The 27,902-nt window shown below is 44.5% G+C and overlaps 1 protein-coding gene across 2 annotated transcripts in view; it reads left to right on the forward strand.

Moving 5' to 3' along the window:
- Window positions 1–27,069, forward strand: part of LOC137561188 (protein FAM169B-like) — a 69,347-nt gene extending 42,278 nt beyond the window's left edge. Inside the window, exons 4-8 of one of the 2 annotated variants that reach the window (XM_068272451.1) lie at window positions 511–596; window positions 6,564–6,741; window positions 21,874–22,053; window positions 25,107–25,231; window positions 26,446–27,069. In XM_068272451.1, the coding sequence (XP_068128552.1) occupies window positions 511–596; window positions 6,564–6,741; window positions 21,874–22,053; window positions 25,107–25,231; window positions 26,446–26,646 (770 nt within the window). In that variant the 3' untranslated portion in view covers window positions 26,647–27,069. The remainder of the gene's footprint in view (window positions 1–510; window positions 597–6,563; window positions 6,742–21,873; window positions 22,054–25,106; window positions 25,232–26,445) is intronic. The other variant, XM_068272452.1, reaches the window with a different exon arrangement.
- The last annotated feature ends 833 nt before the right edge of the window (window positions 27,070–27,902 follow it).

The raw sequence follows: 27,902 nt of genomic DNA on the forward strand, positions 1-27,902 counted from the left end.
TCAATATTAAATGGACACTTTGATATTTACTGTATTCAAATGAAAGACCAGGTACGGTAAATTAATGTCTCGAAGACTTGATCTATCACAAATTATATAGGGTGTGCCTAGCATTAGATAAGATTTCTGCTGGTGCAAGGTGGTATAACAAGTAAATGATTACTATCTGGAAAATATCAATTGTCTACCTGATCTACCGCTGATCTTTATTGTGTACGCCTTTAATAATGCATACAGTCTAATCCCTGCCAATATCTACTGCTGCTTTTGTGGTAACCCTGTTGGCCTGCCAATATTTTTTGGGTTGTGAAAGAAAACTGGATCACTTGAATGACTCCCACTTAAACACAGCGAGAACATTAAAAAGTGGTGAAAATGCAACCCATGACTTTTGAATTGTAAGGCATGACTTAGGAACCCTTATGAACTGTGCTAGATAATATTCTTCACAAAGCAGTCCCCTCAGTCAGTACAGTGCAGCTGGGTGACCCATTGTCTTTGTCTTCTCAGTACTGGCAGTCTATCTGAAAGACAGGTGGTGGTGTGTTGTTGACCTGTTGCACTCCTATTTTCCCATCCAGGAAGGTCTTAGGCAGGTAAGCTCTGTGTGGTAATTATTTCTTCCAGTATGAGACTAACTCAATAATATTCATTTTGGGTATTCTACTTTTGGATGAAAGAACCACATTGTATATTTCACTGGTCTTTTCAGCAGAGTTGATTTTTAAAGGAGATATGAAGTGAACCTGGATTCATTTTGTACATGGTAATTTTAAAACAAAGACCAGGAATTCTCCTATACGATTGGATGCTTGAAGAGATCACATATACTATAAATCTTGTAGCTGTTCACCACACAACTCCTTTAGTAAATCAACACCATTCAGGTAAGTATATTAAAACTGATGGTAAGGAAAAGCAAAGGTGTCATATTTCTACCCAACATGAAACAGGAAGTGAGGTGTAATCCAACTGTAGATAATACCTTAGAACATAAGCTCTGATTGATTGAACCGCTATTATTATTGATTTACGGTATATAGCCCCAGCATGTTTTGTAGCACTGGACAGCAGAATAAATCGTATAACATTACAATATACACAATGCAACAGTTAACAATACAAAACAATGTTGGATTGTTGGAACAAATCGGCTACAGATCTTTACATAAGGGTGGTAGATATATATGCACATTACATAGCATTAGGAGACAAAAAGGAAAAATAGCCCTGGCCATAGCCGGCCTTTGATATGAGCGACCGGAGCAGTCGCTCAGGGCGCCGGATTCCAAGGGGGTGCCTATAGCTTGTTGCCTATACTGAGGGCACCTACACCTGATTTCCTATACTGGGGGCACCTATAGCTGGCTACCTTTACTGAGGGCTCCAACACCTGGCTACCTATACTGGAGGCACCTATGCCTGGCTACCTATGGGGGGATGGAGACCTTCAACTGACTTTCTATACTGGGGGCACCTATGCTTGGCAACCTATATTGAGGGCACCTACACATGAGATCCTATACTGTTGTCACCTATACCTGGCTACCTACCTATACTGAGTCTGAGGGCGTTTGGGGGGGGGGGGGGGGGATAGCCGCACTGCGGTTATAACGTGTAGTGCAAATTGTCAGTGCTGTGCTATCATTCTAAATGGGGGGGAGGCGGCTAACTGTCCCACTGATTGTTTTTATTAATATTCCTGAAATGTTCTAGCTTTCATTTTTAAGTGTATTCAGGATAATGCACTCTTTCCATCCAGTCGTGGTTATTAATAGTATTTTTTCTTTTATACATACGTGATGTGTCACAGAGATCTGAACATTTGGCGTGATGTGTCACAACGTCAAAAAGGTTGGGAACCCGTGTGTGTGTGTGTGTGTGCGTGCGTGCGTGCGTGCGTGCGTGCGTGCGTGTATATGCACGTGGGAAAAGGATGAGAGGGGCACAAAAATCAGTTTTCACTCAGGACGCTGTGAAACCTCAGGCTGGCCCTGGCCAATTGGTCTTATGGTCTAAAGGGTTAATGGATGGGACAAAAGATGAAGGGAAGCTGTGCATGAGATGGACGGTTAAATTGTGGTCAGTGGCTAAGCTGTCCTAAGAGAGAGAGTATGCTTGCCTGAAGAGGCGAGTTTTCAGGTTGCTGCTGAAAAGGGTAAGTGTGTGTAAAATATTGTTTGTAGGACCATCCAGAGGTTTCTAACCTTTTGAGGTAAATATTGGAAATTTAATGTAAAACATCTTTATCCAATGGAAAAAACATTTGGGCTGCCTGCGTCCTCAGCTGATAGTTTACTTCTATCTGTGCCTGGAAGGGCCTTTAATAAATTCTGGCCTAGAACAAACATGTTGCTAGTGAAGTGTTGCCACATCCGCCTGACGTGCTTGTTCCTGGTCAGTGACTCATTAAGTAGTGATGGAGCAGCACCCTGTTTGAATCCTGACAGGTCCCATTGAAGTATAGAGTGAACGTAACTTTGAAAATGTGTAAATGACACATAAAAGTATTTTATTGCAGGTTAAATTCCTCCTCAGCCAGCTTTATTCATGTCTTAGGAACTCGTGTGGGTGTAAAAATTAATTTCTTTTCTACCTATGAAATCACAGCCACCACTAGCCTGCGCTGACTTGTTATTTGATGGCTGAGACCAGTGACTCATGTGTACAAGTATAACCTTCACTTAAAGGACTACTAATGAGAGCTGACACACTAAATTACACCTTCCCACTTTCCTAAATACTGCCAACAATTTCACATATTGTACATTTTCTTCTTTTTAATATGATGGAAAGAGGAGGGGTGTGTATTAACCCTTAGCAACCAGCCAGTGCTTTTCAACTAACTGCATAATACTGCTATCAGCATCTCTTCTTGTGAATCAATACTTAAGGGGAACTAAGCACCCTTTCTTTCCCTGGAATTTATCCTGGTTTCTAATAGCTATTGCAGCTGCCATGTTCCCCCCTCCCCTTCTAGCTGTCCTTATTTACAGAAGTCACAGATGATATCTTCACACCTTCCCTCTGCTGGATTCTCAGCATTATCGGCCAACTCGGCCAAGTTTCATCTGGCGTGTGTACAGGCCTTCAGCCTCAGAAACTCCAGATCAGTTTGACAATCAGACAACTGCCAAGAAGAGAAGAAAGAGTTAACCAGTTCCTTTCACTTAAAGGGAGCCCGTGGCGAGAGGGATATGGAGGCTGCCATATTTATTTCCTTTTAAACAATGCCAGTTGCCTGGTAGTCCTGTTGATCTTCTGGCATAAGTAGTGTCTGAGTCAAGACCCTGGTACAAGCATATGGCTAATCCAGTAAAATCTGATTTAGAGTACCTGATCTGTATATGCTTGTTCAGGGTATATGGCTAAAAGTATTAGAGACACAGGATCAGGCAGACTGCCAGGCAACTGGTATTGCTTAAAAGGAAATGAATATGGCAGCCTCCATACACCTCTCACCTCGGGTTCCCTTTAACATGGATGATTACTTTCTGGCAAATGTCAGGCTATCTCTGTGTTGCTCCCTATAGGGAGGAGTGCAGCATAATACCATCTTATCTAGTAATTTAGTTTTTCATGTTTCTAGTTTCCACCTGTCTGTTCAACTTTATTAGGATGACCTTTGTTCTCGCATATCTGTCTCTACCATATGTATACTAGAATAATTTAGTACTGTACCACCATTTTTATCTCTGTGTGTGGTCAGTCCAAGTTATTTCTTTATAAATACATTTATTTCTAATATCTTTAGTTCTAAAGACTTGTATACACAGTGGATAATACACAAGCCAACTTTTATCTAACGTGTGCCTAGTAATCCCCATAAAGACATGCATGCTTGGTTTAGCCAAGTAACATGTTCCATCTTATGGCGCAGGGAGGAAGAGCAGGAATTCTCCCACTGTGGTGGAATGTAGTGTTAGTATCATTCAGATGAAAAATTCCAAAAACACTTGCTGGCCCCCCAAGCAGCATCCGATCAATGATTCATGTGTTTCTAGAGCTGAAAGGCCCGTACCCAGCTTGCAAATCATCTTATGATTTTCCCAACGATCTGCGATTTTTATTTTTTTTTGAGCGATGAGCTGCTGTTTCCGCAATGTCACGCCGTGGATACAGTTGCACGATCACGCAAACGTTGCTTAGCGGATCGGATCTTTAAGATTCCCAACGACTCCCATGCAGAGTACAGTGATCACTTGAAGTCTCGTCACTCCCGTCGTGTAACATCGTGCATACCCACCGGCCGGAAAATGGATAGGGGGAACGCTCGTTGTCAGGGAGAGGTCGCTGGATCAATCTTCCTGTATCGCGAGGTGAGTACTTAGCTTTATGCTTATATTTGTCATGTTGATATCTGGTCGATTTGATCACTCTGATTGAATCTGCTAGAAATTGATGCCGTGGGTGACCCGATTGATCATTCATTCGATTTTTGAACTGGTCAATCACTCCAGATGGAACATATGGATTGGTGGCGGGTCGAAAGGTGGCGGCAGATCAACGCCCGTAGTGTTGCACTGATCAATCCAGCGCAAAGCTATGGGCCATCGATCTGCATTTCCATAGATTTTTAATAGATTTGATACTGAAATCTATTAAAATATGATCCTAGTGTGTGGCACCGATCAGATAGATTCCTGTCGGACTCAGATTTGATCTGACAGGGATCTATCTGATAGTCGAATCTGGTGGCCATCTATACTGTATGTGTATGGCCACTGTTAAAGTTTATGGTCAGTTTCCAAACTATTATACACATCATCCCCCACCAACCATACAAATGAAACCAGCTACCTTTTCAGAAATAATTGATGCCTAATTACCATTTTTGCAAACCATTAAATTCTAGTCACGTGACCTGCAGATGAGGTCACTGGAGGTGCTATTGTTTACTCTCCCAGCCAAATGGGTTGCCTTTTTACTCCTCCTATGTGGAAGGTCCAGGAGTGAGGGTGGGTAAAGCCAGCTCCCGAGTGCCTCCATTCTCCTAGGTCCTAGTGTTGTCCGGTTCATGAACAATTCGGATCTTTGATCCGAATCTCTTTTGTGAGTCGAATCATCCGGATCATCAAAATGAACGATTTGGTTCACAAAGGGGGTGGAGCCAGGAGTGGCATGCCCCCCTCTCAGCGGGCAGGGGGATCCTGGAAGCAGAGCAGAGATGGATCGCTCAGTTGGAGGGGAGCCAGCCTTGCAGGGACAGGTAGATGAGAGAGGGGACATGGGTGCCACTGCCAGATATGTGTAGAGCACACGTACTGGCTGGAATGTGCTGCTCATTTTAGGCTGTCTGTTCCGTAGTGCTGCATAGTGAACAAATGGGAAACTTTTGGCTCAGAAGCACAGCTCAGTAACTTTACAATGTGGGTAATGTGTGAAAAAAACCTTTCTGCTCTCTGCTCACCCCTCTTCGTCCACCTCCTCCCTTCTCTGTCCACTCCCTGCCCTTCTCTGTCCACCATTTCCCCTTCTCTGTCTGTCCACCCCCCTCCCCTATATTGTCCACTGCAGGGAAAGTCCTGTTTTGCTAGTCATTTCACCCCCAGAATGCTTCCCTAGTAAAATGATTCAAGATTCGGTTCAAAGATCCGGATCTTTTCAATGATCCGATTCGAATAATCTGAATCATTGAAAAGATCCGGACTTCCCATCTCTACTAGGTCCCCGGTAATCTGGCTCAGCCACGGCAGGCGGGCTCTTCTGCGCACGCCCGGAGGGGCCGGGCATGCGCAGAAGAAGCCGACTGGCGTGACTGAGCCAGATTACCGGGACCGGTAGCAGGAGAACAGAGGCACTCGGTAGGACGGCAAGGGACTCAGCGGTGCTCATGGGGCTGGAGGAAGTATCAAATCTTTTCTATTTGTCATCTCGGGTACACTATGTGGAACTATGTGCCGTTTTTTCATTGATTTTTTTAAAGTATTCCCACTGTACTCCTTATTGGGGAGATAACTGGATTTAGAATGCACCTTCCTTTGAACTATTTCTAGCTGATTTTGATGTCATCCCGAGTGAATTTGTGGTTCTTCTAAAATAGTTAAAACTAGCAGCACTGAGGGCCCTCTGCAACCCTCACTTGTGTGTATGAATTCCAACAACTCATTTCCTAAACACAGGTGATGTGCAAGTAAAAAGCTTTAATTAGGCTCCAGTAACACCACATTATAGCTTTCCTTCCTGAGTTTACAGCTGAACCAGCGCTTTGAAATTGTGAAATTCTAGTGTTTTGTTAAGCTGTCTCTTAGTGGAGGCCGCTATAATGAACGCTTTATATAAACATTTATAGCAGCCAACTTAAAAACAGAGAATATCGCCAGAAGTGTGAGCTTTATTTTCTTATGACCTGTATGTCTACTTAGTTGCTGCACGACACACTGTAACTGATTAGATAGTCCTAATGTTATTTCTTTTGTATTATCTCGCCATTTTCCCAAGTACCCCAGGCACAGATCGATCTTTCTATTAGAGATTGGCAGTGAGAACTGTTCTTGTCAGCAGCTTGTGATTGTTTGGCATCCAGTACTTCCCCTTCAGCAATGAAGTTTTTCATTCCCCAGGTCCAGACGTGCGGAGAAAGGATTGTCCTCTTTGTGCTGAATTGCCTGGTGTGTGGCTTTGCAGAAGGTGGTGGCCCAGGGAACAGAGTTTGCTTCCTTCCACACTCGGCAGGGGAGCTGGCTAAGATCCTCTGGCACCGAGGAGAGGCTGTGGCATTTTACACGTATAAAATCAAAGGTGAACTTCAGAGTATTACTGACTGTTAACTGTTTATCTGTGTTTTCTTTTCCTGTACTGAATGCCACTCTTTTGTGTTGTTTTTCTGTTAAGCCACATGCACGCGCTAAAAAAAAGTATTTTAAATGTACGATTATCAAACAACTTGAAGAAATTGGACAACTTTTGTCAAGACGACAAGGCGTTATCACTGATAAGAGGCGACCAACGACTGATAAGACGCAGCTCAAGTCAGTTCAACAGTTGGATTGACTTGAGCTGAGTCTTATCAGTCATTGGTCGCCTATTATCAGTGATAACGCCTTGTCGGCTTGACAAAAGTTGTCCAACTTTACTTGACAAAAGTTGTCCAACTTCTTCAAGTTGTTTGATAATCGTGCATTTAAAAGACTTTTGTTGAGCGCGTGTATGAGCCTTTACATAGTCCTTATCTGTAATTTGTTTTTCTATCATGATAAATGGGCTCTCCGATCAGACATGGCAAATATAGTGGTCATTTGGGTGCGGATGCTGGATTATACATTGCTAAAATGCTAATGCTGGGAATACACAATGACATTTTTCAGCAGGTTTATTGTCCGATCAATTTTACGATCGATTTCCATTCACTTTTACGAGAAATCGATCAAAAAACAGTCAAAAATCAGACCGGACATGTCTGCCAAAAAATCTCATGGGGTATTCCCAGTATTACTCTTGGTGGATTTTGGAGGTCAGGGGTTAATTTGGGTGCTGGCATACAGATGTGACACGTGATGGGGTGTTAATTGGAAGTCAGTGTTTTGGTGTTTGGTGAAAATGTTCACCAACACAGTGCTTGAATTTAGCACTGGCAGAATTCAGCACTGGCATGGTGAAAGGGGAGTAGGTGACTGGAGTTAAGAGATGGGAGGATAGTTTTACTGGTTACGGTTAGATGTCAGAATGGGTTGATTTTAAGGGGCCAACATGCTGCCGGACCGTAAACGAGTTGACTTCTGACCGCAAAGCAGGCACAGCGTTATTTATGTGCGGGGCCTAGAGTGGTGATAGGCCCCCAGGTGTCCCCCCCCCCCACTAATACTGCTCCCCAGGGTCCTTACAAAGTATTAGCTCAGCAAAGTGCTCTCGTAGTCACCTCTCCAGCTGGGGTGTTTCCTCCTTTGTGCTTCTGTTATCTACCGGATCCTGTGGTGACCCGACGTACATCACTGGAGTACAGGCACCAGGAGATGGTGGTGACCCGACGGTATGCATGTACCCACGTACATCACTGGGGTACAGGCACCAGGAGATGGTGGTGACCCGAAGGTATGCATGTACCCAAGTACATCACTGGGGTGCAGGCACCAGGAGATGGTGGTGACCCGACGGTATGCATGTACCCACGTACATCACCGGGGTACAGGCACCAGGAGATGGTGGTGACCCGACGGTGTGCATGTACCCACGTACATTACTGGGGTACAGGCACCAGGAGATGGTGGTGACCCGAAGGTATGCATGTACCCAAGTACATCACTGGGGTGCAGGCACCAGGAGATGGTGGTGACCCGACGGTATGCATGTATCCACGTACATCACTGGGGTACAGGCACTAGGAGATGGTGGTGACCCGATGGTATGCATGTACCCACGTACATCACTGGAGTACAGGCACCAGGAGATGGTGGTGACCCGACGGTATGCATGTACCCATGTACATCACTGGAGTACAGGCACCAGGAGATGGTGGTGACCCGACGGTATGCATGTACCCACGTACATCACTGGGGTACAGGCACCAGGAGATGGTGGTGACCCGATGGTATGTGTTAAGCTTGGGGGTGTAATCTCCACAGTCAGCATACAACACATAAGCTGACGTGAAGGAGGTACACACACCAGCACAAGGGATCAGGATATCCCCAGTTTAGTGGTGGAGAGGACTGACTCCAATAGGAGATTGTGGTGCACAGAGCCGGTGCAGATCCGAACAGCCACAAACAACACTTTCGTAATAACGTCTCAGCGCAAAGTAGCGTTGAGCGCATAAACCAGGACGGAGGAGATCAGGACAGGTAGACAGAATGAACGCTTGCTTAACTAGCCACTACTTAGTGACAGCAAGTGTCCACAATAAAACAGACTGGAATGAGGTAGCCAATGCGTTTGCAGCAATGGCGTGCCTCACAAAGACAGGACAGGATAGTCAGGAAATAGCAGGATCAAGATAGATGAACGTAACACAGATAAATATACAATAAGTATGATTTCCTAGAGTATTACAATTACAGCTATCAATGAAACTATTTGTAACGTCTGACTAACATATGTATATATCGGCAATGAACCGATATATGACATAAGCAGGAACTCTGACTAAGACTGGAGTAATACAGGGAACAGGACTCAGAAGGATTGGCTATCTCTTCACAGAGATGAACGCAATCCACAAACAGGACCAGGAACAGGATAACTAGCTCAGCGTGCTGGAACGCTGACTAACGGAACACAGGATATAAACAGTTCGTGTACGTATATATCAGCGACACTGATGTATCAACGTAACACGAATACAAGGAAAATAATAAACGTGCAAGTATGCGTATATATTGGCGATGAACCAATATATGACACAAGACAAGCAAAGTAACAACTTCTAGAACAAGAGCAGAACTAGGAGGACTCGCTGACCCCTTCGCAGGAGTCAGCGCAGTCCACACGGACCAGGAACGAGGTGGGGCACGAGCAGAGTAACAGACTGAATCTGAGACTATGGTAGCCCATCAAGCATTGCAGGAAGCAGTTCTTTATACTGAGGTCATCCAATGGGAGCAGACCTGCAGATTCCCACACAAGTGAATGGTAATTAATCACAGGCTGGCAGCAGGAAAAGGCAGACAATGATATGCAGCCTGCAGGAAAGGGATTGCCCCTCCATAGCAGCAGACAATGTTTGTTTACACAAAAGCATATTAAACTGTCATTAACTTCAGAGCGACTGCAGATGGAATCAGCAACTAGTTTAAGTGCAAACCAAACTATGCAAGAAAATGTATGTAATGACATCAGAACTGCTTGGGTTACAATACCACTGCAGCCAGCAGTAAACGCTGCAGACATGATCATAACATTACCCCCCCCCCCCCTTAAAAGCGGATACCAGACGCTTTTCAAAACTGAAATTCCCAACAAAACAATCTGACTGATAATTCATGATGACCGGGACAGCCCGGCAAGACCAAATTCCAGAATCAGTCCCCACAAGACTGGACCCATCAGAACCAGAACCTACAGAACCATGCCCGTCAGCACTACAAGCCTCAGTGTGATACCCATCAGAACCACGACTTCCAGAAAAAAGCCCCCAGAAACTCTCTGAGCGATACCCACCGCCTTCCCGGGACTGTCCAAAAACGCCAAAGCCTTTGCAATGCCCACCGGAACTGTCCCTACCAACACAAAACCCACCGTTGAACCAGTCCAAGGTACCAGGACAAGTTTCCTCAGAGATCTCCCAGAACACTTGGAAGCTCCAAAGAGATCCCCACAGGTCAGAACGCCCCTTAGGCTCACATGGAGAACCATCAAGAACCCCTATGGAACCCAGGGCAACTCTAGAGTCAGGGTCACAAGGACAAACATCAAGATCAGTGTTTTTAGGGACCAGAACCATCTCCGGGCATGCAGGCCAACCGGCAACATCAGAACATGTCTCCACTAGGGAAGCGTGTGAGCACGCCAACACAGACACACTTGGGCATTCTGGCATACGAAGCACATCTGGGCACACCGGCACAAGAGAGACTTCTGGGCATGTCAAGGAACTGCGAACCTCAAAGTCAGTCAAGGTAGGACCGAAACCAGGACTGGGCAAAAAAAAATCATCATGACTAGACTTCACAGTTACTGGATTCTCACAAAAAAATACAGGATCAGACTTAGATGTCTCTGATTCCAGCAAAGTTATTAACAAATCATGTTCAGGGGCATTTACAAGACAGGACAAATCTTCTGATGTATGCACCGAACTAGACAGGGTTCCCATAACTTCTTCTGGACTAGACAGAGACTCATCAAATACACTGGATTGGAGCTCATGAAGGGCTGCAAAACAAGTCAGTAGTGCAGCAATCCCCACTGAACCAGGCAAAACTGAGTAACTCACTGGACAGAAAGGGGACTCTGGAACTTCTGCCACACCGGCCAGAGAACCAGAATTTTCCAGGATACAGGGCTGGGTTTCAGAAACACTCATTAACCCGGACTGAAATTCTGAGATTTCTATTATTTTTTCCAGCGAGTCAGAATTATCCATGTTACAGGGCAAGACTTTTGAAACATTCAGAGGGCAGGGCTGGAGTTCCTCGGCTGTTACAACACTGGAGAGGGACTCAACAACATTGGTTAAATCAGACTGTGTAAAGGGCAAGGTATCTAACACACTTGCTGACGAGGACAATATTTCAATGGCTTCTGCTTCGCTGGGCAGAAATTCATCGAGTTTTATTAGAGCAGACTGTAATTCCAAAACAGCTGCTAGACAAGTGAATATTACTGCAACACCAACTGAGGTAAGCAGTGCCTCAGACTCCTCTGCTAGAGGGTTTAAAGTATCCAAAGTACTGGGTGAAGCATAAGACTCTGTGACCACAGCTTCACTGGACAGGATCACTGAACAGTCCATATTGCAGGGCAAAACCATGGAAGCACCTGCTGGACAGCATAATGATTCTGTGACCTGAGTTTCATTGGAGAGATCTACTGCACAATTCATGGTACAGGGCAAATTTACCGGAACATTTTCTGAACACGGTAATAATTCTGCGATTTCGGATTCACATAGCAGACGCTCTGAGTTATTCACGAAGCTAGAGTGAGGTGTAGAAACAGGGAGATCAAAACACAATGTTTGCGCATCTAAATCACCATTCAATTGTGAAATTGGAAAATTCAGATGCTGGGGTTCTGAGGTTTCTGGACAGGATTGCTGGGACTCGGAAACTGATGTAGTGCATCTATTGGCATCTGCTGGATCAGACAGGAGTTGAACTTTATTAACACAGGTAATTTCTGCAGAAGTGTTTGCAGAGACAGGCAAGATTTTTCTGGTATCTGTTTCACTGAACAAAGACTCATGAGTACTGGCTAGGCTGGACTCAGAAGTCAGCACAGGACCTCTGGATTCTCTGCTGAGAAATTTGTGCAGGGCAAAGTTAAGAAAGTATCAGTGGCTTCTGTTTTACTGGGAAGTAACACTGAGTTATCCATGGTACAGGGTGGAGTTACAGGAACATTCACAAGACATGGCAGGGACTCAGTAACTGGAGAAGTGGGACAGTCTCCAATTGACAGTGTGTCTTCCCTGGTATCAACTGATTGAATCGCATAAAAATCGTCCAAAATCATTTTCCACACATCGATCAATGGAGCCACAAGGTCATACCCACACACACCAGTTTTTATTAGGTTATAGGCAGACTTAATGCATGCATTCAATACTAATTCACTTTTTGCACTGTAAAATTGACAAAATGAACTCGAATCATTCTTCCATTCATTGACCAGAGCTTCCATCTCTCCTTTCTCAAATGGAGGATTCCAAGCATACTTAACAGGCAGATCACAGTTTGCAAATGTGGTTTTGGCAGAAACATACATTGGATTATTTAGCAGGCGATTGGCAGATTTCTTATTCCTAAGGATCTCCAATACCTGTAACAAGTGTTGGACTGTAGTGTATGCAAATTTTTCTTGCTGCACGAATAGATTGATTTGTTCAATACTCTGTAATATATCCTCATAATCATACTCAGATAATTCTTTTAAACAAAAATCTTTATTTTCCCTAGCCAGTGATGAAAGTTCATTAGTAGTTTCATAAGTCCATTTAACTCCCCTGAAAGACAATTGCATTTCATTATCTGTTAATGGCAGAATCTCATTGCAGGTCTGATGCGCAGTCGCTAAAGATAACGATTCTGCAGATTGGACACGTTTCTTAGAACGTTTGCGTTTTGCCTTTGACCTTGCTGTTTTTGGTGATTTATTCAAAGCTGCAGGAAAATTATCAGTAACACTTTCTACTTGCTGCTCATTCTTGCAAGCAATTGAAGGAGCAGCTGATTGGCCTGCTGCCAGGAGTTCATTAAGAGGAAAAGGCAATGGATCTATGCGCAACCAATTGTGAATTACAAAAGCTATAAATTGCAAAGGACTTTGTCTAAACTGAGTGTGATCTAAGACATCGATTGCCCAATCAAAAAGTTTGCCCTTAAAAAGAGCACAAACGATCCAATCAGACCAGGTAGAAATTGCAGAAGCCCGAAAGTCGGGATTGGCCAGAACTTTAACCAATTCTGATATAAATTTGTCTGTAACTTCAGGACCAAGCTTTTCAAATTTTTTAAAGGAGCAGGACCCCTGACAAACAGTGTCATAATTTCTGGAAATTCCCCCCACAATAGGGATTGGTAATGGGGCTACCATAATGTTAAGCTTGGGGGTGTAATCTCCACAGTCAGCATACAACACATAAGCTGACGTGAAGGAGGTACACACACCAGCACAAGGGATCAGGATATCCCCAGTTTAGTGGAGGAGAGGACTGACTCCAATAGGAGATTGTGGTGCACAGAGCCGGTGCAGATCCGAACAGCCACAAACAACACTTTCGTAATAACGTCTCAGCGCAAAGTAGCGCTGAGCGCATAAACCAGGACGGAGGAGATCAGGACAGGTAGACAGAATGAACGCTTGCTTAACTAGCCACTACTTAGTGACAGCAAGCGTCCACAATAAAACAGACTGGAATGAGGTAGCCAATGCGTTTGCAGCAATGGCGTGCCTCACAAAGACAGGACAGGATAGTCAGGAAATGGCAGGATCAAGATAGTTGAACGTAACACAGATAAATATACAATAAGTATGATTTCCTAGCGTATTACAATTACAGCTATCAATGAAACTATTTGTAACGTCTGACTAACATATGTATATATCGGCAATGAACCGATATATGACATAAGCAGGAACTCTGACTAAGACTGGAGTAATACAGGGAACAGGACTCAGAAGGATTCGCTATCTCTTCGCAGAGATGAACGCAATCCACAAACAGGACCAGGAACAGGATAACTAGCTCAGCGTGCTGGAACGCTGACTAATGGAACACAGGATATAAACAGTTCGTGTACGTATATATCAGCGACACTGATGTATCAACGTAACACGAATACAAGGAAAATAATAAACGTGCAAGTATGCGTATATATTGGCGATGAACCAATATATGACACAAGACAAGCAAAGTAACAACTTCTAGAACAAGAGCAGAACTAGGAGGACTCGCTGACCCCTTCGCAGGAGTCAGCGCAGTCCACACGGACCAGGAACGAGGTGGGGCACGAGCAGAGTAACAGACTGAATCTGAGACTATGGTAGCCCATCAAGCATTGCAGGAAGCAGTTCTTTATACTGAGGTCATCCAATGGGAGCAGACCTGCAGATTCCCACACAAGTGAATGGTAATTAATCACAGGCTGGCAGCAGGAAAAGGCAGACAATGATATGCAGCCTGCAGGAAAGGGATTGCCCCTCCATAGCAGCAGACAATGTTTGTTTACACAAAAGCATATTAAACTGTCATTAACTTCAGAGCGACTGCAGATGGAATCAGCAACTAGTTTAAGTGCAAACCAAACTATGCAAGAAAATGTATGTAATGACATCAGAACTGCTTGGGTTACAATACCATTGCAGCCAGCAGTAAACGCTGCAGACATGATCATAACAGTATGCATGTACCCACCTACATCACTGGGGTACAGGCACCAGGAGATGGTGGTGACCCGAAGGTATGCATGTACCCCAGTACATCACTGGGGTGCAGGCACCAGGAGATGGTGGTGACCCGACGGTATGCATGTACCCACGTACATCACTGGTGTACAGGCACCAGGAGATGGTGGTGACCCGACGGTATGCATGTACCCACGTACATCACTGGAGTACAGGCACCAGGAGATGGTGGTGACCCGACGGTATGCATGTACCCACGTACATCACTGGAGTACAGGCACCAGGAGATGGTGGTGATCCGACGGTATGCATGTACCCTCGTACATCACTGGGGTACAGGCACCAGGAGATGGTGGTGACCCGACGTTATGCATGTACTCACGTACATCACTGGGGTACAGGCACCAGGAGATGGTGGTGACCCGAAGGTATGCATGTACCCACGTACATCACTGGGGTGCAGGCACCAGGAGATGGTGGTGACCCGACGGTATGCATGTACCCACGTACATCACTGGGGTACAGGCACCAGGAGATGGTGGTGACCCGACGGTATGCATGTACCCACGTACATCACTGGGGTACAGGCACCAGGAGATGGTGGTGACCCAACGGTATGCATGTATCCACGTACATCACTGGGGTACAAGCACTAGGAGATGGTGGTGACCCGTCGGTATGCATGTACCCACGTACATCACTGGGGTACAGGCACCAGGAGATGGTGGTGACCCGACGGTATGCATGTACCCACGTACATCACTGGGGTACAGGCACCAGGAGATGGTGGTGACCCGAAGGTATGCATGTACCCACGTTCATCACTGGAGTACAGGCACCAGGAGATGGTGGTGACCCGAAGGTATGCATGTACCCACGTTCATCACTGGAGTACAGGCACCAGGAGATGATGGCCGCACAAAGGAAGCAGAGTGCCAGTTAGAGATGTGAATGTGAGAGCCCTTTGCTGCGCTGATACTGTGCTGGGGCCCGGGCATAGTAGTGGAGGAGGAAGGGGAGACCTACAATGGCTCAGAGGGAGTGATAGTACTGTTAATTTTTAGTTTTAAATGGTTTTTATTGTTTTGTCAAAGATGACAGTACAGCATACGCTTCAGAAAAAAAACCACACGGGTTCAGGGCCGGATTTCTGGCAAGGCCGCATAGGCCATGGCCTAGGGCACCAGAAATTTGGGGGCGGCTCATTGAGGGGCAGTAAAGCTGTTCTATGCAGCCATCCCTATCTACAAGGACAGCTTTAACCTTTGAACTCTCTGTCCTGTACTTGTGTCGTCCCTACAAGACCTGTAAGCTCTATCCTGCATGTATACTTCAGCTTAACTCTCATGGTGACTCAATGGGTCCATCATTAACGAGATGGCAAGCATAAAAGTTCTTAAGGAAAACATAACTTATAATCTATACGCATATTACTGAAATGGTTATTGTCTATGACTTCCAATGATGGAAAGTAAGTAGAATTCTCGGGCACATAGAGATAACAACCATACGTATAGTTGGCCTTGGGCGGTAAAAAGTACAAATCCGGCCATGCACGGGTTAACAATTGTATAAAAATATAAAGAAGCAAGAACATATGACATATAAAACAGATGATTAATTACAGAACATTGTAGAACAAGTAAGCACACGGTATAGCTCAAGGGTGGTACACACTTCTACTAATTGAGCCAACTAGCTTACAATTCTAAAAAGCCAAAGTTGTAGTGGATGGGAAGGAGAAACAAAAGCACAAACAATCTGGTTGATCTCCAGGTTTCAAACTGTATAGATAACATAGGGGTGGTAGCAAGAGTTTAAGCGCTGCCAAAGAAAAGGAGTGGTAACCATCAAAATGAGTGAAGAACAAAGGACAGGCCCATATTGTCCTGCCATGAGATCCAGGTTTTATGAAAATTGGGCAGTATATCTGTAATTTTCACTAGACTATGCTCATTAAGCATTAGTTTAAGTGAATTAAAGACAGAACGCTGGATATAAACTGAGACTTCCAATTAGTTGCCAAGTGTCTTTTGGATTAAGCAGCAATGTGTTGTATGAGGCAAAGGGTGAGGTAATTGAACCCAGGGGGCTTGTTTCCTAACAGCATGACATATGGTTCAATGCCAGAGACAAGTTTGTAATAGTGCTAATTTTTGACCACAGGGTTCACCAGAATCTTTGGGCTAACTCACAAGACCACCAGGTATGCCAGAGATCCTCCTATCGAGTTGCACCCTCTAAAATAGAGATTGAAGTTTGTTATTTGGACTGTGTGCAACCTAGCAGGGTTATAATAGCATCTATGTAAAAGCTTAATGGCTGTTTCATTTCAGGCATAGCAGGCGCTATTGTTAGTAAAGGTAGTGAAGCAATGAGCCCATCTTTCTTCAGAGAGGGTTGAACCAAGATCAGATTCTCACTGTCATTGATTTGTAAAGCCCAATCTACACAATACAATTCTTTATACGATTCGATTACGATTTTATTTAAGACCCGATTAAATCCAACATGACCGATCAGGATTCGATTCGATTCAATTCGATTTGCCATTGCAAAACAATAGCAAATCGAATTAAATCGGATCGAATCCCGATCGGACATGTTGGATTTAATAGAACCGTAAATAAAATCGTAATCGAATTGTATAAAGAATCGCATCGTGTAGATTGGGCTTTAGTGACGGTGGTGTAAGCTAATGCAGAGTAGAGGAAAGAAATAACATCTTTTTCAAGAAGGGAGTCTCCGCACCAATTTTGAAAGAGTAAATAGTTCAGGGGATCATTGGTGGTCTTTGCAGACCGCAAGAAATCAAGAAGCTAAAATTCTGGTTCTCTCTAAGGTGTCTTTCACACTGGCAAGGAAAGTCTATGGGCCATATCACAGTACACGAGGCACAGTGCGGTGCGCTGGAAATCCCTAATCTAACACAAGCGCATACCTACGTTACCATGCAACTCCTGTGGCGACGTGTGGCAGACCGGAAGTTGTGTAAGTCTATGGCGTCGCGTGTCTTTTAAAATGACTGCCACATGCACGGAAGTGTATTTTAGCAGTGCACGTCATTGATTCAGCCACATGCTGCCGGATGGGGATTATCGCATACTAACGTGGTAATCCCGAAGGCCTATTTTTGGCCGCACCGCTACTGCCAATACACAGTGTGAAATCTGCCTCAAAATGTCTTATTGGTAATAGTACAGGCCTGATGAAACTCTTGTTTAGGCATAGCATTAAAGTGCATCGGAGATAAACTTTTACTGTGTTCCTTTTATATAGTTTATAGGGCATTCCTCAAGCCAAATACTTTTTTTTTGTTTTGTTTTAATACTCTAATTCTCTATAAACTAAACAAGCCTAGCCCACAGCTTTTCCAGAGTGCCAAGGCACTCAGTCCCAGGTAGCAAGGGCTTATGGGAGCTCAGTCTGGGCAGGAGGAGGAGGTTACTAGCCAGAGATTTCAGAGGCAGAGGAGAGGAGGGAGGAGGAGAGGGACTGAATTTGTCACAGGCTGAGGGCTGGAGATGCTATCATCGTGCCTGTGTGTAATGTGACAAAAAGAACATGGCTGCCCTCATTGTATCACAGGAATAAATAATCATCTACTGTTGAAGCTGTTTGCAGCTAGATTTGCTGTGTAAACTATCTAAACTTTAGATAAGATATATAAACAAGTTACTTGTTATAATTCGTTTTTCATCTCAGATCCACTTTAAATGCCGGACAAAGTAGACCTTTGTCCACCAGCAGAAAGCAGAGTGGCAGTGGCCAGGAGGGAACTCAGGATTTGAAAAGAGCTCAATCATGCAACAGTTTGTAGATTGGAAGTGAAAATAGAAATGAGTTGACTTCCACATCTGGGAAGAATGGGCAGACGCAGGGAAACATATTGTTAGAGTAAGGATGTTAATAAACTTGGGCCACATGGTATATGTAAACATCAGTGGAGTCATGAAGGCAGATTCTAATGTTTTCCATAGTAGGACTTCCTATTTAGCACTGGCTGCATCTAAATGTGCTTGCTGGGCTGTCAGATTTTAAATGTGGAATGTACTACACATCAGTACAATCTATTCACTTGAATCTACCTGATATTATATTCTGCCTATCACTCTATCTATTACTGTCATCTGTCTATCACTAGAATCTACTTTTATATCTGCCAGAATCTGTTTATCATTATTTAGTCATTTTACAATTTTACAGTGCACTAATGGGCACACATTTTCTAGTCTTTACTTAATGTGAATCAAGATGTGTTATAGGAGCTTCACGGTGCATTATCATTCCAAATGAAAATTCAAATATATCTTCCATACTTTGGAGGCTGCAATCTCTCCTTCCTTTTACAAACACCAGTTTTTGGGCTTCAGGGCTTTGGTTATGGCTTTAGTTTTCTTCAGTAGATTGTTTACCATATACCTGAGACAAGGCGGCAGTCAGTAGAATGAGAACAAACGATCTGTATAGAGGTACTTTGCAATTGATTCAGAATGTGGTAAAGTCAGTTTAAACACACAGGCAGATTCTCCCTCACCTACTGACCAGACAGCAAATGTGTTTTTAACAGGGACAAAAAAAGTACTTTTTAAAATTAAGTGGGGAATAAAATCTCTGTTGTGTTTTTATTGCTATCTGTTGCTTCTTTTTCTGGTGACACCACCAGCTTAGCAAGTCAGGAAGTGTGTAGAATTTTTACTGTCAGGGACCTAGACAACGGTAATAACTTTGAGAGATGAGCTTTGTACTCAAACTTCCCATCCAGCTGCCAGCTAATTAACCAGCAGCTACTGGGACTGTGTGGCCTACTTTCAAAACTGCAGAAATTTGCATTCAATTTTCATGGAACATTTTCTTGCTCAGGTCTAATAATGTGGCAAAGGTTTGAACCCTTCATCTTACTATCCAGAACTAATAAAAAAAAATACTGCAGATTTTCTCAAAGAAGCCTCTAGATCAAGCTATTGGATTGTATTATTAGGTAGGTAGTATTAAAGGGAACCAGAGGTGAGCGGTACAGTATATGGAGGCTGCCAAATGTATTTACTTTTAAACAAAACCAGTTGCTTGGCTGTCCCGCTGATTCTGTGTCTCTAATAATTTTAGCCATAGACCCTGAACAAGCATGCAGTAGATCAGGTACTCTGACTCTGGGTTAGCCATATCCTTGTTCCAGGGTTTTGACTCAGACACTACGTATGCCAGAGGATCAACAGGACTGCCAGGCAACTAGCATCATTTACAAGGAAATAAATATGGCAGCCTTCATATCCCTCTCACCTCGCGTTCCCTTTAAATAATAGCAGTGAAGGATGGATCGCTACAACCACCGGTATAGCCAACAGGAGCCTGGGATCCCAAAGCATCAAAGATGGCAGTAAGTAAGGAGGGATGTCCCGCTACACCGGTGTAGGGTAAAAGGATCTCCAACTTTATTTAACACATCAGCAAAAACACAGACAACAGCTCACGTGTATTGGAGCTCTGCATGGCTCCTTAATCACCTTTAAATAATAGTACGAGGGCAACAGTTGGCAAGTGGCAACATCCCTTCAGTCTTTAGCATGGCTGCAGCACTTTCATGTATGAAGTCATACACCAGCAGCCTAGCAGAGCATGGCACAGCTGTACTGTGCAATCCATTACCTTATGTTACTTTAGCACACACAGCCCCTGGGCTAAATTCACATATCTGTTAATAGGAGCAATGCCCCTGAAACATATTCTATAAAAAGGGTAGGTATGAGCTGTTTTTATGTTCTCTGGGAAGCCAGTGCAAGTGCTATAATAAAAAAAAAACTATTTTAGAAAAACATCGGAGCCCCTGAAATGAAATGTTTTGAAAGGGAACGTGTTAGCTTGTGGTTGTTGCCAAGCTGTAAATGTGAAATGTTGTGGTGCTATGGTAAATAGAGTGTTTTTTCTCTCTGGCCAGCAACAGGCCCTTCTCCTTGAGCTTTGCCAGCACTTAATGATGCTTAAGTGACCCCTGTTGTCCAATAATGACATGTTTACTGTGAGTCTGCAGCAAGATGTCAGCTTGCTGAACATTGTTTGCGAGCGGCTGGGGCTGCATTCTTGCTTGGTGGTGTCAGTGTTTTTAACAAACAGGGTCATTTTTTGGCAGTGAGGTCTCCCCTGGCCTCCCCTGTGCCAAGGCCAGCATTAAAGCAGCAGAAATAATTACCTCCTGTTGACTGTCTCATCAGGCCTGAGGTGACAGCATCCACTGTGTGTTTTGACAATATGTGCAGTCTGCTGACAAGCTCAGGCATACAGTACACAACCTCCTGGCAAGCCCTACTCTTCTTAACCCCCTCGTTCTGTGTAGAGTTAATTATGTAAGTGGCCCATCTCTTTTTCCCTACACGACCTTTTTTAAAGCATTACTCATGTTTTATTTTTCTTCCCATGGGCAAGTTTAAAATCTAAAAATATAAATGTATATTAGTTCTACTTTACATAAGCATGCATGGGGTCCTTGCTTACCGGAACCTCAAAGGAAACCTGAACTGAGAGGGATGTGGGGGCTGAAATATTTATATCTTTTTAAACAATTCAGATTGCTTAAAGAGAAACTCCGACCAAGAATTGAGCTTCATGCCAATCAGTAGCTGATACCCCCTTTTACATGAGAAATCTATTCCTTTTCACAAACAGACCATCAGGGGGGCTCTGTATGACTGATATTGTGGTGTAACCCCTCCCACAAGAAACTCTGAGGACCGTGGTACTTCTGGCAGTTTCCTGTCTGTGAACCTTGTTGCATTGTGGGAAATAGCTGTTTACAGCTGTTTCCAACTGCCAAAAAAGCAGGAGTTCCTCTTTAACTTTCCTGCTGATCCTCTAGTTCTAAGGTCCCGTTTCCACTAGACGCGTTGCTATGGGGAAACCGCTCCACAATGGCCTCAATTCACTAACCTTAACTCCTGTCTTTAATAACTCTTCTGAGCTGTTTTACAGTTATCACCATGGTGATATTATTGTGATAACTGTAAAACCGCTCAGAAGAGTTATTAAAGACAGGAGTTAAGGTTAGTGAATTGTTAAACAAGGTGTGTATGAGATCTGCAGATCTTATAGACTATGAATGCATTTTGCAGGAATGGATCTTTTGCAGGAACAGATCTTTTGCAGATACTGATCTGTTGCATGTGTACAGCATCTGTGTGTGCAGCATCCTGCAAAGATTTCTATCTGATGGGGAGTTCAGCTCCATAGAAAAGACTGTGTAGTATGGCTCTCATACTACATGGAAGGGGGTAAAATTGGTCTGAGATCTTTCATTTATCTTTCAAGTGTGTACACACCATAAGACACAGGGCTGCACATGGAGCAAATGTAACCCTGATTATCTTACATCCTCTCCAGGAAGCCTGTATGATGGGAGCAGCCAGTGTTATATGCTGCCTGTGCTGGACACGATCTATGTGCGGCAGGAGTGGAGGAAACACGGGTTTGGAACTGCAATGTTACAGGACTACTGCCAGACATTTACCAGGGAAAGTGCTTTGGGAATCAGCTTCCCCTTATCTGCTGATATGTATCATGGTAAGAAAAGCAATGTGTGTTTGATTGGTTTCTTCAGAATATATGTTTCTTTAGTTGAATACCACTGGGGAGAATCTTGTTCTGCCCCTCCCTGCTTTCTCACATGCCTCTGTATAACTAGATAAGGACAGAATATTCTGATATGGGACAGAGGCATAGCTACAAATCATGAAGCCCCCCCAATGCTCACACCCTTTATCTTGCCTACTCCTGATGACCCTCACAGCCTGGGGGTCCATCTTGCAAAGGTCCTACAACAAGTGTGGCCATCAGAACCAAAACAAATATATCTACAAAAACGCCCAATCTGAAGGATGGACCCCTTTATTAAAGGGAGGGAAGTAGTAGTTGGGGCCCCATTACAGCTCTGGGCCCCCCTACAGTAGCAGGCTGCTCCCCTGTAGTTACGCCCCTGATATGGAAAGTGTGCTAAAGAAAAATACAAATCTCTTAGCTCAGTAATCATAATTGACTAATGGTTCTTTCATTCAGGCAGCTGAAGGTGGTGAATTCACTACATCTCAGCTGACAACAAGGGTGCCGTTCATTTTCCGGTCTTAAAGGTTAATAGGTTGGAATTGCTGCCACCAGGGATGGTCAGTGAGACACTAATTATTCTTTCTTGCATGCAAATTTAATGAAAATGGTATGCAGCTTGGGATTGGGCCAATCAGATGCACTGTCTGCTGAATGGCGTTGGCCCAATCTCATGCTACATGCAAGCCAGAATTATTGTCTTCTCATTGGCCATCTGTAGCTACCACCTGTACCACTGCTAACCACAAGCGCAGTGATTTTCTGACTATGCTTATGACCAGAGCTGAAGGTGACACCCAGAGGAGCACATTAAAACAAAGCCTGAACACAAACGCAGGAAAGCTCTGAATCACCACCAGCGGACGGTAAAAAAAAATCTCTGATATTTAAAAAAATAAGATTAGTTCCACATATTTGGGGGGGTCTGATCGCTCCTGCCTGCAGGCTAGTTGCGGGGTGGGGGGGCACCTCAAAGCCCCCCTCCGCGGCGACATTCACCCCCCTCCCTCTCCTACCTCTCCCCCCGGTGATCCGGGCTGCACAGGACGCTATCCGTCCTGTGCAGCCAGTGACAGGACGTCCCCTGTCACATGGCGGCGATCCCCGGCCGCTGATTGGCCGGGGATCGCCGATCTGCCTTACGGCGCTGCTGCGCAGCAGCGTCGTACAATGTAAACAAAGCGGATTGTTTCCACTTGTGTTTACATTTAGCCTGCGAGCCGCCATCGGTGGCCCGCAGGCTATTCACGGAGCCCCCCGCCGTGAATTGACAGGAAGCAGCCGCTCGCGCGAGTGGCTGCTTCCTGATTAATCAGCCTGCAGCTGGCGACGCAGTACTGCGTCGCTGGTCCTGCAGCTGCCACTTTGCCGACGCACGGTATAAGCGTGCGGTCGGCAAGTGGTTAAGGCTGGAGGGGAGCGCAGATCGGGGGACCCAGGCGAGGGAGGGGGGGGTCCGACCCCCTCTTCCCGCCGCTAGGCCCAATACCCCCGTCCTGCCAGCTACCCCTCCAGCTCCAAGGGGGGTTTGGGGGCGGCGGCGGTGGCAATTTTTTCAAAATTTGCCTCAGGCGACAAAAAGTCTAGGGCCGGCCCTGGTTCCCAACCTTTTATGAGGTATTGCCCCTTAGGGGAAGACGACTCACCCCTGTCGCCCCCCTTCTCTTAGTACGGTATACCCTTACGCCAGGTGGTGGTGCCAGTGGAGGGGGTAGCGCTGTGACCTTGCCAGCTAAAAATAGCCGGTGACTCAACTACTTTGCGCCAATTCCCTTACCGGTGTAATGTCAGCTATTGCAGCCCCGCACGTTGTGCAGCCCCGCATGCGAAGTAGGAGCCTGCGTCCCATTAAATTGTGCAGCCACGTAAAACGTCCTAAATATCTCCGCTTCCGCACCACGTACACTCCCGTAATTTTCAGGGGAGGGAGGGGACCCCCAGATCTAGCTCTGTGCCGAATTGCAGCCCCCGAGCCCCGCTGGTTCCCGAGACTGATTGCAGCAAACCTATCTCGGGAACTAGTGGGACTCGGGGGCTGCAATTCGACACAGAGCTAGATCTGGGCGTCCCCTCCCTCCCCTGAAAATTTCGGGAGTGTACGTGGTGCGGAAGCGGAGATATTTCAGGTAAATAATATCTAACTTCCCACTGAGCATGCGCGATACTCAGTGAGGAAGGCTGCTTCCGGGCTGCAATATCTGACATTACACCGGCGCGTGACCAACGAGCCCTGAGGAATTACGCAACTCTATCATGCACACTTGCATATTTTATACAGATCATATTTTTTGCCCATAATTTTCTTAAAAACGAGTGACACTGCGACACTTTATTTTTTCTGCCTTTTCATACTGATCACCCCCTGTCGCCCCCCCACAAATTTACCGCCCCCCCTTAGAACCCAAATCGCCCACCTGGGGGCGATCGCCCCCAGGTTGGGAACCACTACTGTAGACCAACCTCATTGGAGGTGAATGGCAGCCTCCGCGTGAGCCTCTGGCATGTTTATCTATTACAATGCACATCCTGGTTTTTAGGATACTAGAGCAGATCACATGGGCTGGACAGGAAGCTTGTCCTGTCCCCAGGGCTAAACCTGTATTTGTGAATATGTGAAACAAATCTTGATCTTAATAACAAAGACAGGATTTTTGTTGCAGGCCTTCTACGGCCAGCCTCACCCAGAAATGTCCCCCTTTTGTGTATCAGTAGAATCTGCAACTGCAGCCTGTGCAGCTACAAGGTGCTGCCAGTGTAACATTGTATAACACAGAATTGGGCTTGTGTTCCCATTTGTGATGAATCTAGAAGGATTCACAACAGAGCGCTGACGTGGATCCATTCAGATGCGTTGTGTAGTCTGTTGCATCTTTTTTTGTGCTGTATCACAGATCCATCCTCTGTGCCACTAGGGTCGCCAATTATGAAATAAACAGTGTTTATTTAGTAGGGTCCGGCGGTTTGTTGGCACAATGAAGCTTAGCTGGTCATGCAGCCATATTACTTTTGTGCTTCAGTCTGTCACAGATTTCTTGCGGATAATCCTAAAGAACAAGATCGACTGTGGGAAGTGGATGCTCCAGGTGACTGGAGCCAACGAGTCAACATATGGTTACAGATTCAGCTGGGAGAGACACCAGTGGTAAGTGCTCATAGCTTTTTACTTAGGAGAACCTTTTTTTAAAGAGCATTTCACCCCTGAATTTATTAAGTCTGCTTAGAGGTGATGTTGTAGATCAGCCCCAAGTAATTGGTAATTTAAAGTGTGCTTGAACTTTTGAAAACAAAAGAGATGGGAGAGTTCCAACTCAGACTATTGTTTTGAATACAAGTTGTGTTGCCTCTAGGGGGCTCTGTTGGTAGTCATTCAGATGTGGCCTAATCTTAGGATATGCTGCCATTTCTCCCCTGATGTCAGACTATTTCACACCTAACTTTTGTTTGTACAGCTAAAGCTCAATTCACAAGATTACCAATTATCAGTTTCATTGTGGTGTCCCTCTGTGACTGACTGCACTTTGGTCTTCTAGTGTAAACAAACTCCTGTCAGGGAAGCTCAGAGCCAGAAACTGTTTAGTTTCTGCAACAGCTGTCAAATGTCACTCAAGAGCCTCTGCTTTTCTGGTAAATGTATTCCCCAAAATGACTAGACATGAAGACAAGATTCTTTGGCTTGTATTCAAAGTTTTCTCCTAAGAGATAATTCTTCACTTTCTTCTGAATATAAATTTTCTGCAATTGGAAAAGTAGGTGAAAAGTACTGTCAAAATTATTATTCTCAGTATTTTCTTGCTTGCTAATGTCTTAAAAGGCATTGTATTGATAAGATGTAAAAATATCACCAAGGAGAATTCTTAGGAGAAAAAGTGAATTGGATCGGGCCCTTTAATCCCTTCTCAGTAATGTGAAATTATAGTGTGCAACAATCAAAACATAGGTTTTTTTGGTATGGTTATAACTGGTTAGTTAAAATAATGCTTAAAATACAGTTCACCACTCAATTCTTCAGTGGTGAAATAAAAATATACAGTATGTTAGTAGCAGCCACTACTTGTCCAACTAAAAGAGAAAAATAAAAACTCCGATGTGATCCCTGACAGGTCCTCTTATACCTCCAGGAAGTAAGAGATTTTGGTGACCTTGGCCTCACACATAAATGGACACCAGCCTCCTCCACTGATGCAAAGGCTGGAGGATGACATCAGATTGGGAACATGCCTAAAATAGAACAAATACATGAACATGAAATGCCTTTTTCAGACCTAGCCCTAAGCTGCTTATTTAGATGAGTTGTTTGTTATGTAAAATAGACTGCTCTTTGCATTACCACCATGGTGATATATATATATCTTATAGAAGATGGCGCTTCCTGCAGAGGAAATGCTGGAACCCACAGGAAAGGACTTACTGGGGATTCATGTTATGAGTATCGCTGATGAAGCCGTCTTCTACAACAAGATGAAGAGAGCTCAGACTGGGAAGAAACTGAAGAAAAGGGGAGTGAAGAAAAGAAAGAAAAAGCTGACAAAAGAAACCGGGCATAGTAAAATGTACTGAGATTTATCTGGTTTCTCACTAAGTATTTATAATGACAATTTACCTCTTCATTGAAAGTTCTCTGTGTCGCATCAGTAAGCATAGGGCGCTCACTCGTCTGTTCCCTTCATGCATTACATCCATCTCCTCAGATATAACAGAGCTCATAATGTAACATAAACAGAATAGTTCTGTCACAATAACACTTCTACAGGTGAAATATGAGTTTGCATTTCCAAATGCCAGAGGAGTGAAGGAGCTAACCGAGAGACAGAGCTTACATTTAACTATGAAATGCTTGTAAAGTGAAAATACAAGAATCTAAACTGTTGTAGTGTTCTAAGTGGCCAATTAACTTAAAGGAATACTGTAGGGGGTCGGGGGAAAATGAGTTGAACTTACCCGGGGCTTCTAATGGTCCTCTGCAGACATTCTGTGCCCGTGCAGCCACTCACCGATGCTCCGGCCCCGCCTCCGGTTCACTTCTGAAATTTCAGACTTTAAAGTCTGAAAACCAATGCGCCTGCATGGCCGTGTTTTCGCTCCCGCTGATGTCACCAGGAGTGTACTGTGCAGACAATGACCATACTGGGCCTGCGCAGTACAATCCTGGTGACATCAGCGGGAGCGAGGACACGGCAACGCAGGCGCAGTGGTTTTCAGACTTTAAAGTCTGAAATTCCAGAAGTGAACCGTATCTCATAGGAAGTAATGGCCACCTGTTTATAGACCCACCCCTGCGGAGCTGTGATACTACTTCCCCCCCAATCCCCTGAAGGTTTAGTATTGAGTATTGGCCAAGTATTAAAGGTTTAACTATTTGCTAACAGGGTGACTATTCTACATGGGGTGTTGCTGGCCTTTAAAAGTCACTTTTAAAGCGGACATGAACTCAGAACTTCCTCTCTGCTCTAAAAGATAAGCTAAACAACAGAATAATAACCTTTTTAAAGAAAAACATTTCTTTGTTACAGCTGATACAACTCCTGCAGTGTGTCTACTTCCTGCTTTCATGGCAGCAGACATAGGGTTAAGATCCTGGGTCTACAAATTAGCTGCTCAGCTAAGACAGCCAGCTGACACAGCAGAGAGATCACATTACACTTGTGATTAGTCACAGATGAGAAGGAATTAGACAGGCTAAACTCTCTAAATACATACAGGGTACATTTCTCTCTGTTTTCCTACTGTCCTGTGCAAGAGTTCAGGTCCATTTTAAGGAAACAGGAAAAGGTGGAATTTCACGTTAAAGCAGTTTTTTTTTTTAAAGTTTTTTT

Source organism: Hyperolius riggenbachi, chromosome 3 (assembly GCF_040937935.1).
Source record: "Hyperolius riggenbachi isolate aHypRig1 chromosome 3, aHypRig1.pri, whole genome shotgun sequence".
Taxonomy (NCBI): Eukaryota; Metazoa; Chordata; class Amphibia; order Anura; family Hyperoliidae; genus Hyperolius; species Hyperolius riggenbachi.